The 12,785-nt window shown below is 37.0% G+C and overlaps 1 protein-coding gene across 1 annotated transcript in view; it reads left to right on the top strand.

Moving 5' to 3' along the window:
- The first annotated feature begins 997 nt into the window (after window positions 1–997).
- The window catches only part of FAM98B (family with sequence similarity 98 member B), a 32,068-nt gene continuing 20,280 nt past the window's right edge, over window positions 998–12,785 (top strand). Inside the window, exons 1-3 of the mRNA XM_081048228.1 lie at window positions 998–1,232; window positions 8,061–8,206; window positions 9,871–10,005. Coding sequence (XP_080904354.1) covers window positions 1,162–1,232; window positions 8,061–8,206; window positions 9,871–10,005 — 352 coding nt within the window. The 5' untranslated portion in view covers window positions 998–1,161. The remainder of the gene's footprint in view (window positions 1,233–8,060; window positions 8,207–9,870; window positions 10,006–12,785) is intronic.

Raw genomic sequence — 12,785 nt, forward strand, 5'->3', positions numbered from 1 at the left:
CATCCATCCATCCTATTCTGTTTCTCTGGAGAACCCTGACTAATACAGTTCCTCTGCAATGTGCTCCCTCAATGTAAATCAATTATGTCTGATTTTATCAGACTATAAGTTCGTGCTTGGTGTGGTCTCCGGCTAATTTACTTTTAACACAGACATGGGAGGAGTGAGGTTTTATGTATAAATTTTACCCTAAATTACTCCTTAGAGGATGTTTTCTGATCATATTTTCTTGTGGGATTTTGACTTCTTGTGTTAAGCAGCACCTAGCCATTTTCTCTGGAATCTTTGCAGATGGATCTGAATGCTTTTAACATTGCATCACCAAAGACATCCTTCCCTTACTACCTAGCATCACACAGAAAACAAGATTACATTAGTCCTAGGAGTCCTGATTCCATATAACTAATTTTCAACACAAAAACCAGTGTAAATCGGAATGTGGGAAGGTAGGTATTGAAAGTAAACATGAAAAGTGAATATGGCAGCCCAAGACAGAGTGACTGCTGGTGGCCCAACATAGCTCCTATCCATTTCATTATCTTCCCTTTAGAAGCTTATTCCTTTACCATTAAGTTCATGTTATCTATTCTTCTTATTAAACCAACTTGGCGGATTTAAAATAACATACATCGTCCTTATGGATTCTGTAAGTCAAGAATTCAGAAAGAATGCAGTGGGGATGGCTTGCCTCTGTTTTCAGTCTTCGGAGCCTCAGGTGACATGACTCAAAAACTATTATTATTTTTTTTATTAGTTTCAGGTGTACAAAACAATGTAATAATTAGACATTTACACCCCTTATAAAATGATAGGGTAACTCCCTCTCCCCCAATCTACTACCCCTCTGATATCGTATACAGCTGTTACAATTCCATTGACTCTATCCCCTATGCTCTACACCACATCCTGTGACTATATACATATACATTAAAATTATAGTTACCATATGTTATTATTATTTTTTTTAAAGGTTATGATTATTATTACGTAAAACCGTTTCAGACACTGAGGGTCGATTGCCTCTGGGCCAGGAACCATCGCGCCGGCCGTCAGAAGCGCTCCCAGGCTTTTGTAGCCGATACTCCAACCGGAACCTTGGCGCCGTAACACCGGTTTCCGGCGGGCTCCTTAGAGCGGTGAACAGCTTTGGGCCAAAGGACCATGAGAGGGCCGGAGCAGGGTCCCGAACCTACGATGGAGGGGGACGTGCTGGACACTCTAGAGGCGCTGGGGTGAGTATTCCTGGCGACGTCTTTCCTCCGAAAACGTAAGCTTTCCCTTGGCGCGGCGGATGCAGTCTCCTCCCTGTGGGTCTCCTCTGGGCTCGGGCAGCTCGGTGCAGGCCTCCTCTGCCTCTGTCCCTCCGGCGCCGACGGAGTTAAGAGGGCGGCGGGAGATAAAGCGGTTTGTGGGGTAGGGCGTGGAGTAGGGTCGGGAAGCCGGGGCGCGTGGCCCCCTCTTCCACACTGCGTGCCTCGGAACTCGGCAGCCGGGACTTGCGGCCATGGCGCGGAGCGGCCCGGCTCGTGTCCGTCCTCCGGGGAAGCCTGCCCCTGTCCAGCGCGGGATGTTTTTGTTGACGTCGTTGTCGCGCCCGGTGGGAGGCGCCGGAACTCGGCCTGCGACCGCGGACTGCTGCCTGCGGCGGTGTGCCACCTGTGGCGTAATTAGGGCCCAGGAGAGAATCTCTTCTGCCTCCTGGACCCGAGAAACTGTTTTGGTACAGCGCGAGTCCATCCATTCAACGGTTTCATTTGTTCGTTAGCTATGTATTTACTTGGTGTTCATAGGTGTTCCATTCGTGCATATTTATGGGCTAGACCGAGGAAAGAGAGTTTCAGATGACTGGTTTCCGTAGTCGCGGGGGCTACGAAGAGTGCACTAGGAGTTACAATTCCGAGTGGTCAGTGCTAGGAGAACCTCTGGGATGATGCTAATACTGGTGTGCGTGCGGAGCAGTGCGAGCAACGTAGTGGCGACTTCAGCCTTATCCCATCTGTCCTTCACAGCGCTTGTCCCGATTCCAGATTCTCTTCGTCCTGCACACTTATTGTCTCTTGAATGCTTCTGCTCCCTACCCCCCAACCCCACCTCCAGTCAGCTCCAGGAAAACAGGTGCCTTGCCTGTCTCATTCCCAACACCATCCCGTTGTGGTGTCTAGCACCATAAATAGTGGTTGAAGGAATGGGTAAATGAATGAAGAAACGTTCAAAGAACAGAGTGCACAGAGATATGCATAGGCCAGGCCAGATAGTTGAGAGTCAAAAACTACACTTAGAGAGATCGGAGCCATCTGCATGAGTGTTCGCCTTTCCACCGCTGGAGTTTCTTGAATGGGATAGGCTGTGCCTTGGTAGTGCAATTGTGAAGGTTGAACCCCTCTCACCCCCTTTATTTTTCCCTAAAGCTGCACTGGCTCCTCTATCAGCTGATTCTTTTGGACCCTGATAATACCTGCTTTGCAATGACCCACTTTTATAGAGCCTTGCATTTAGTAGATTCTGAATAAATGTTTGCCAAATGAAAGAACAGAGCCAGTGGTTATTTAGGGGGCATTTTTACTTCTGTGAAATCCCTTGAAAATTCTCATTTAACTTAATTAAAGAAGTACCCAAAACAAGAAGTTAAAATACTTAATGGAAGTGTTTAGGCCTCAAACCGTTTGACCTCTGATGTACTCCAGGTGAGAATAGTGGGATTCTGTAAATAGTTTATGAAAAAGGTAAAGTCAGTGCTTTTTTTTCTTCCCCCATTCCTTGACTTTGTTTGTATTACAGGTGTTTTGAAAAATGAAGTTTGCTATAATCTTGACCTTTATCAAGGAAAATTTGTTTCAGATTATTCAATATGGAAAGTAAAACAATTTACACACTTTAGAGTTGATTTTTCCTGGAATAACTGAGGAGAAGGTTTTGAAGTTTAAATTTTCTGTAAATGATGAAATGTGAAAAAAGTAGTTGTTCATTTAGAATATGTGTTATAATTGAACACTTTTAAAATACTATCCATGTAGATTGTGAATAATGCGTTTTCTATTGTGATTAAAGCATTTAGTATATCAGAGAAGATACTGTAGTTATTTTTCAGATAAAACAGGATTTAAAGGGAGGAAATAAAAGAGGAAATCTATGTGAAAGGAAATAAAAGAGGAAATCTATGTGAAAGAACAATTTAGTGATACAGTATATTATAAATGAAAACAAGGTAGAAATGACTTAGTTTCCTCTTCTGTGGATGGAGCAGGCCAAAGCAAACTTTCCGAAGTCTTTCAGTTCTGACAGTCTTATGATTTTTTAGAACAGTGTGTTTCAATCCTGATTGTGCATCAAAGTCATGTGTGGAGCTTGTGAAAATATGTTCCAGTCTTGTATATACCACAGGCTGACTAAATCGTGATCTTCAGGGGTGCAGTTATAGACATACATATTTTTAAAAAGCTTCTCAACTTAGGCTGAGAACACCATTATGGAGAGAAGTTTATTTCAAGTATTTATTGAGCCCGACTCTATATTGGACACTGTTGTGAGAAGTCAGTGGTGAACAAAATAGACTTTCTCTTGTCCCTGTGGAGCTTACAGTTCAGTGGAGAGACATGATCACACAAATATTAACTATAATAAGTGATTTAAAGGAAGAGAACAGGGTGACAACACATGACAGGAGGAACTATATAGTCTTAGGGATAGTGATAGGTTCCTGAGGAAGTGACATTTGAGTTGCAATAGCAAGGATGAATAGGAGTTAACTAGGTGAAGTTGGATAGGAAAGGAGAACAAAGGAGTCCTGAGAACAAAATATGAAAGACCGTGAAGTTGAAAGGAACATGCTGTATTAGAAGAACTGGAAGGCTAATGTGGCTGGAGGTCAGAAAGCAAAGGCCAGTGTGGTGGAATATTGGATTGAAGTTAGGTGTGGACCAGGACACAGCACCTTTTAGGCTGTATTGTAGATTTTGTTTTTTGTCATAACAATGGGGCATGATTGAAGGATTTTAAATAAAAAGGATTTATTGTCTAGTTAGAAAAGTGACCTGTGTCAGCAAGGTGAAGAGTGGATTGGAGAATTTAGTTAGTAGTCTAGGCAAGAAGTGATGGTTGCTTAGTGGCAGTGGATATGGAAAGAAGTGCATTATAGGACTTAGTGATTGACTGAATATTAGAATTGAAGGAGATGAGCATATGAAGGATTTGTTTCTTCAGTAGGTATTTACTGAGCACCAAAATGAAAAGATACAGCTTGGAATCTAAATTGAATAGGGAAGAAAGTGAAAACAGCAGGGAGCCAGTAAATGTAGAGAATACAGAGCAACCAGTGGAGTGGAGGTAGAGATGATATCACAGTTGTAGGTGAGTGGTCAGAAGAGTAAGCTGAAAGGATCGATGTAGGTTGTGTTTGGGAAGTGACATGTTTGAATTAGCGATTTCAGAGGTGGAGTACTGGTGATGACAAGGTCTGTGGGTGGCTCATGGACATGTGGTGAAGGTTGGAAAAGAGGGAGATAGGGAATTGGGAACTTGTGGTATTGGATAGGGTATATGTATGGACTTTAAAGAAACATAACAAAAATGGGGATGGAAAGGAAAACTGAGCACAGGGAATGTTTGGGATTATCCAAGAGATTGATAGATGAAAGTCACAAGAGAAAGAGGGTGCCTAGAGAGAGCAGGAATATAAGATAATGAGGGAGCAATGATATGAATGCTGTATTGGAAAACCAGGAGGACAAACCCTACCATCTGATCTTAAGGAACTCGAGAGAGTAAACTAGCCAAAGCTCGAGGTGTAGGCATAATCTTTCTGAGAAGAGATTGACAATGTGGGAGATTTGTTTATGGATGGAACATAGTGGAAGTGTCTGGGAAGCAGGGGCAACTGGAGAGTGGATCAGAGGCAAGCCAATAGGGTCAGTAAATGACAGGGGGAAAGGGTTTCATATTTTATATGTTGGTTGATGAAAATAGAAAACAGAAAGTAAAGTAGGCCCTGGCTGTGTCTTTGTTGAGGTTTGCCAATGGCCCTAACAGACTGAAGATTGGATCCCCCATCTTGAAGTAGTGTCAGACCAGCAGCTATGGTTCCAGTGGATGGAGGACGCCTGGGGGAGTCTGGGCCTAGGGGAGGTATCCCCAGTGTTTGCAGTAAGAGGGGCACTAGTTAAGTTCAAGTATACACAACTACAACAAATTCAGAGCAAAATAACAATACCTATTTTTCAGGATGTTGTGGCAATTAAACGAGGCAATATACATAAAGCACACAGCACTGGCCTATCATAAGAGCAATTTATAAATGTTAGTTGCTGCTATGATTGTGATTGTTATTAGATGTTAGCTTTGTTAAATGCATTTAGTTTTTATTTTTACCTGATTTGATGAGCTGAGGCATTAATGACTGGGTTTTTTCCCCTCTAAATTTAGCATTTTGGTGATTTAATCAATTTTGTTGAATTTTATAGTTGGAATTTTAGTAAAAATAACTATCTGAATTAGTTAAATTTATTCAACGGTTTATGATTATTGCAGAAATGAAAGCAAGTAGGGGGAATAAAATGTTTTCTGTTAAGTCCCAATGAGAGGTACTGTAAGAAATGGAGGACAGGCAATGAATGAATGAGGAAGCAGTGTTGGCTGCAGGAGCAGCCAGCCATCTAGTCCCAGCTCTGCCTTTACTTGGCTGCGTCACCTGACCAGGTTGTTTGCCTAGTTTCCATATTATTGTAGATAGAAGTTTAAAAGTTCACATGGAGCATTTGAGGTCAAATCTGAATTTAAATTAGCATGTCATTATTTAGTTATTTATCTTCTGGTCCTACAGAATTAGGATAATACTAACTTCAAAGCATCACTGTAAAGATTAAGTGAATTATAAGTAAATGAATATATTCATTTATAAATGTATACACACACACACACACACACACACACACACACACACACACACACACGGGGGAATATGCCTACCACTGTACCTGGCCTGCTACTTAAAACAGGTATCCTAACTCTGTTAACCCTTAATTTCTTACCCTCAGTGTGGAGATTTGAAAATACTCCCCCTTCATGAGATAGGACCAGAGAATTTAGAGAAAAAGAAATGCAAAAGATGTACAGCCTTGTTCTTAAGAAAAATGTAAATTAAAACTATACTGAGATACCAAATGGTCAAAAATCCCAATGTTTGACAACTTTGGTGAGTTATGGGGGAATGGGTACTGTCATACCTGATGGTGCCGCCCCTGTAGAGGAGAATTTAATGCTATCTAGCAAAGTTACATATCCACTTACCCTTTGACCTAACAATCCCACCTACAGGAATCTACCCAGCTATACACTGACAAAAATTTGCCAAATATTTTAATAACAGCAAAACATTACACACAATCCAAATGTCCTTCAGGGGAGCATAGAGAATAAAATACGGTGCATCCAGACAGTGAAGTGCTATTACACAACAGTAAAAATGAGCAATAACTCTACAAATCTCTAGTACATGTAAATATGTGTATGTGTGATGTGTTTAAAGTAAGAAACAGAGCAGTATATATAGGCTACCTTTTATGTAAAGAAGAAAAAGTATATATGTTTATATTTAAAAACATGGAATGACAAACGAAAACTAATAAATACGATTACCTATGGGGGAGGGAGGGAACAGAGTAGAGGGAACAAGATTAAGATTGTAAACTAGATTTGTCTGAATGTACCTTGTTTTGTAAATTAGATTTTAAAACCATATAAATGTTTTAAATAATTATAAAGCAAAATTTAATAAAAATAAAATCGCAACAAAAAAAGACAAATCCCTAAAAATTAAAAGCAAAATGAAACAAAGTTCTGTCAGTATGTTGAGTGGGTGTTTTAATCACATGGGAAGGAATTTTTTTTTTTTTTATACATCCTTACTGGAACATATTCTAATGATAAAAACATCAATTGTTTTGCGTAATTAATAATACTGGTTTTCCTATTCTGAAACTACATGTAATTTATATTTATGTTTTAGGTTTATATAAATGTCATTAGAAACCAGAATTTCATTGTAAGAGAAAATAGATAAAAATGTAAAATAAAATAAATTAAAAAACGCCACAATTCTAAATTTGAATAGGAACTAGCAAGGTGAACTCCTGATGTAATTTCTCTTAAAAAGGTATAGATATAGTGACTAACCTTTAGTACCAGGTCGTGTACTTGAACTACCATTAAAAGGAATCAGGGCTTCTTAGAGACATGGCTGATTATAGGTATGGGACAGGAACATCTTGTCTTAGAAAACAAAGCAATGGAAGTATTCCACGAATACTGGGGATAAGTCACAGGACTCCTTGGCTAACATGAATGGCCTCCCACTAACCAGGGTTTGAATAGCAAAAGAAAAATAACTGCAATGGGTTAAAGCCCATCGAATATGTTAAAATATTTGATTATAATGTGAAAAAAAAGTTCAGTTGAAGAAAGAACAATAAAAGTGAAAAACTGGTATGCAATTCAATTAAGAAAATATACAAAATGATTAAAAATTTTAAGGTTCTATATTTTGTGGCAATGTTTTAAAAGTATAAAATTACGAAATAAATAATTTAGGTTAAAATGGTCTCAGGTCTTTTTCAGCTTTAACTTTTTAAATTTAAAATGTGCATCTTCTTTTTTTCACAACTTCACTATGTTTCCTTTTTCTTACTCTTGTTACCTACTATGATTTTTAGACTTTGCTGTTTGACTTTGTGTTTATGTAATATTTCTCTTAAACTTGGTTGATAATTTTACTTTTTAAAAATGTTAAAATACCAAAAAAAGCCAAATGAATGTTAATTATATAGAGCAGAAATTGGCAAACTATGACAGACCAGATAGTAAAACTTTTAGGCTTTTGGCCATACTATCTTTGTCACTACTCAACTCAGCCATTGCACTGTGGAAACAGCCAGAGACAGTCTGTAAATGGATATGTTTATTAGCTGTATGCCAATAAAAATTTATTTACAGAAACAGGCAATAGCCTATGATAAAGAATATTAGGGATTTGTTTGTTTGTTTTTAACTTTTTATATTTTCCTTTCTAGGTATAAGGGACCACTGTTAGACGAGCAAGCCCTTACCAAGGCAGCTGAGGGTGGACTATCTTCCCCTGAATTTTCAGAGCTTTGTGTTTGGTTAGGCTCTCAAATAAAATCACTGTGCAACTTGGAAGAAAGTATCACTTCAGCTGGTATTGTATTGTGTTTTAATTTACTTTTCTGTTTAATAGTAAAAAGAAACAATAGTGATGTGGGAATATGTCTCTGTGAGTCCCCAAATGATGTAGGCGACTTGTGAGTGAGTGAATGCCGAAATCGTGTCTCGTGAGACTGAATGGAAACACGGACCCAGGAGAGGCGAAGAGTTTTAAAAAGAGGATAGTTTATTGAAAGCAAAGGGTCAGAGCTCCCAAGCAGGAGGGGTCCCGAATGGGGGTGCCCAGTGACTGAGGCAAAAGTTCTTACTTTTATACCTTCCCTTGCCTGCTTGGGGAAGGGGGTTGGAGCCTTCTACTGTCCTGTTTGCCCATCATGAAGGGATTAACGAAATAAACCATTCATATCCATCAGACCTGCTCCTTTGTCGGGCCAAAAGGGATTTGAGATAATTTATTTACCTCAAGGCATGTTCTCATATCTTTGTCCTGGAGTGAAGGAGACATTCCAGAACCTGGATTTTCGGGATATAGCTGTCTTTTGTTTATTTCACCAGGGATCTTTCCTGTTAGCCTAACAACATACCAAGTAACCTGTCTCTATAGTTTATGATTTACAGTTTTGTCTACAATGTGCTCACTGTACAAAGAAAAATCACTAATATGAAGAACTTCAGTATGTTATATTAAATATCTTTGGATTAAATTTTATATTAATTCAAAATTGGTTCTTCAATTTGTGTGAAATTATAAACAATTACTGTTTATCTGGTATCATAACCTGAATATTGTTCTTAAGAAAAAGTAGAGTCTGAATTTGGTTATTTAAAAAGTTTAGTTTCTGAATACTGTTTATTTTGAATTAAGGTGTGTGTTTTTTTAAAGCATATATAATCCCCAGTTAAATTGTATTACCAAGCTTGTGACTCAGGACACGGATTCACAGAGGAATACTTGTATAAAAAAATTCCTGTACTTCCTCATAAAATTTGTTTAATTCACTACCATCTTGGTAACTAGAGTCCTTGTGGGTCTTGGATTGGTAGAAATTCAGATAGTGTAATAAAATGAAAAATTAAAAAAATTATTGGTCATTTGCTAGGGGACAAAGTAGTCTTCCCTTTTGAAGCGATCCTGTTTTTTTTCCTTGCCAAATCTAATAGAATTCACTTGAGGCAAAATAAAATAAGCTAAATTGAAAACCTGTGATATAAGCTCCTACACAATTGGATTATGAAAGAAAGATAAGCAGTGAGGCTAATTAGGTGGTTTCATTTATTTGAATCCATAGAAATATAACAGAAATGGATCGTTTGCTCTGAAGCCAAATCACAATTATAGCCATAAAAATGCTTTTTATATTTTGGTTACTTGCATAAAATATTTTCATTTTATCTGCTTTTATGAAAAGTCCACATTGGAACATCCTTACCAAGGTTTAAATATAAAAATACTTATAATCTCATAATTAGATACTTATGTTCTTAAATTTATAATTATATTTCTGAATTTAGGAGTTATTTTCTATATGTTGAAATTGTTTAGATACCTTTACCTAAGCTTCGAGGTCACATGTGTAAGGATTTAACGACAAAGTGATAGAATTGAATGTAAAAAGTGAAATTAACTAGTGGTAGATTTTATAGTAACAGATTGTATGGTACTTTTTCAGTAAATGTCTTACAATTTTTCGTTTTAAGGGACAGATGATCTAGAAAGCTTCCAGCTTGAAATAAGTGGTTTTTTAAAAGAAATGGCATGTCCATATTCTGTACTCATATCGGGAGATATTAAAGACCGTTTAAAAAAGAAGGATGACCATTTGAAACTTCTGTGTAAGTTATCTTTCTTGGAACATTTAAGTGAATGTTTGATCTGTTTTTTGTTTTTTTTTAAAGTCAAGATTTATGAAGTTTCATTAATGAAGCATTAGACATTTTGTATGTTTAGAAAGTTTTAACATTTGACTTAAAATATGAAACTAACTCAGCTATTTATATAAACGTAGTATAAATTTTCATTTCTAACACTCATGATTTTTTTTTGGGCCAATATAGAATTCCCTATTTTTGTAATTTACATGGTATTTTAGTAATATTTCTTTCACCTACTTCATGTTTTAGCATTTATGACTAGATGGCTAAAGTTGGTGATTTCCAAAGTCTTATTTAATCTTAACTCTCTGAAATTAGGCTGCTAAACAGATTATCAGATCTTGCTTTAATGATAGGCACTGAATGATAGTGGGTTCAAAAATATGTATTGATTATTTACTGTTGTACCAGTAACTGATCCAGGCATTAGGGATATATCAGTTAAAAAAAAAAAAAAGTGCTCCCTTGGGCCACTTGAATTCTAGTGAGTGTGGTCTATTTTCGTCAGGGGTGAATTTGGAGTATAAATTACCCTATAGCTAAACAATTACTTTAAATAATATATCCATTTATTTGCATTGGGTCCCTTCAAAAATTTCTTACTTAATGTAATTTCATGCTTTTTGAAAGCTCTACAGTGGCCATTTGAAAATTTTTTCTAACATCTATTATCGAAGATTTCTATTAGGTTTATACCATCTGTAAAAAGATCCATGTGATATATTTCTTCTAGGCTCTAGTGTTAGTAATGTTTGTTTCATTAGAGCAAAAACTGCATGTATGTGTTTAACAAGTAGTGATGATGGGCATGTTGACATTTGAATTACCTTGTGTGTGTGTGGGAAATAAAAATTATGCCGCCCATTTCTTGCAGTTTCCCCATCTTCCATTCAGTGTGAGTTACTGATTTAATGAATTTTAAGTTATTGGAGATCACAGTAATCCTTTGGTATATTGGGACAGAAAGGGAGCTAAGAAGCATGGCCTAGAGGAACTTGCATGCTCTTTATATCAGTCTATGAAAACTATGTAATTCATCATGTTTCCCTTTTTGCCTTAGCTGCTAAGAAGCTCAGCAATAATAGTAATAAAGGCTTCTGGTACAAGTAAAAGTAAAGAGGAGATACAGGAGAAGTTGGTATAGGTTTTTTCCTGATTATGAAAATACTACATCCTCAGTAGATGGAGTAAGATGAGGAGTTAGTGTTAAATGTGTAGCATATAACTACCTATATAACATGCTAATCATAGAACTCTTACAAAGTAGATGAAACTGTAAAGAAGAAAATCATTTATAATCTCACTCCCAAGAGAGAATCATGAGTAACTTTTGGGTGTATTTCTTTTCCCTTCTCTTTTTCCTTTGTAGACACACATTTAAATAAGATTGAGATCCTGTTATATATATACAGTTCCTTTTCTTTCTCTTCATTTAATGTATTGTGAGCATTTCCCCATCTTTTAATATTAATATTTAAAAAGAATTTAAATTGGCCACATAAGTATTCTATGCTATGGACCTAACATTTTTTAAATAAATTTCAAATTTGGGGGTACTTGGATTTTTTTTTCCATTTTAAATTAATTTCTTTGTTCATAATTTTGGATTACTTTTACTTAGACAGGAATTATGAACATTAAAAAAAAAATCTGTCGTCTAAGTATATATTGCCACGTTTTGCTCCAGAAAGGTTATACCAGTTCACAATCTTACCAGCATCTATTCCATCTTTAGTTTAACTGTCTTTAAAACATACATATATAAGAAGCTTCTTCATGTTCTTCTTGGAAGTGTTTGCAATATGTATAAAACAAAAAGGGCCAAATTCCTTACTATGTGGAGAGCTTTTATAAATCAAGAAGAAAAAGATAGCTCACTGAAAATATGTATCGAGTTTATGAGACATGCACAGGCTTTTACAGAGAAAAGTTTTTTAAAAACTGCTTTTAAACCTGAAAAAATGCACAGTATCTCTCAAAGTTAGAGTTACAAAACAAAATGACAGCATACAATTTTTTCACTTACTGGTCTAACAAATACAAAAAAAGCCAACAAAGATAATACAGAGTTTGTGGGAGTAAATCATTCTCTTATACTGTAGGCATTAGAGTGTGGTGAATAACTGGTAAAACCTTTTGGAAGAGCAAATTATTAATACTACAATTAAAATTCACCTGCCGTTTGACTTGGAAATTCCATGACTGCATATACATATTTGTTTCCTCAACAGTACAGATATGTCCCAAAAGGATGTTCATTATGGCATTGTCCTAGTTGATGAGGCAGAAAAGGGTTAATAAAGGAACCTGAAGGGGGACTGCCCAGGCCTGCATCCCCTTCCCAGGAACTGCCTGGGCTTATCCCCTAGAAATAAATCTAAGATGTCTACACCCTCATAAAAAGAGGAGATAAGACACAACTGGTTTTAACTGGTTCTTCACACATGCACAAACTGCCAAAACCTGCTTAGTTGAACTGGAGCCTAATTATAATGCAATTAGAATGGAATGAACATTAAGGCTTGGCCACCCCCTATCTCCCCGACCTCCGACCTCCGTGGGTTTTTCTCTATGCATTCTGGGTAGGAGCATGCGCAGGAAGAAACTAGTTATAAAAGCAACATATGTCAATCACATGACATCAGTGTATGCGTCTGACATAAGTGTATGTCACTTCTGTTATAAGGAAATTTAACTATACTTTCCTGTATAAGAAAAAGCTAACCTAAAGTTAGGTGCAG

This window comes from Rhinolophus hipposideros (assembly GCF_964194185.1).
Source record: "Rhinolophus hipposideros genome assembly, chromosome: 5".
NCBI classification, from domain to species: Eukaryota; Metazoa; Chordata; class Mammalia; order Chiroptera; family Rhinolophidae; genus Rhinolophus; species Rhinolophus hipposideros.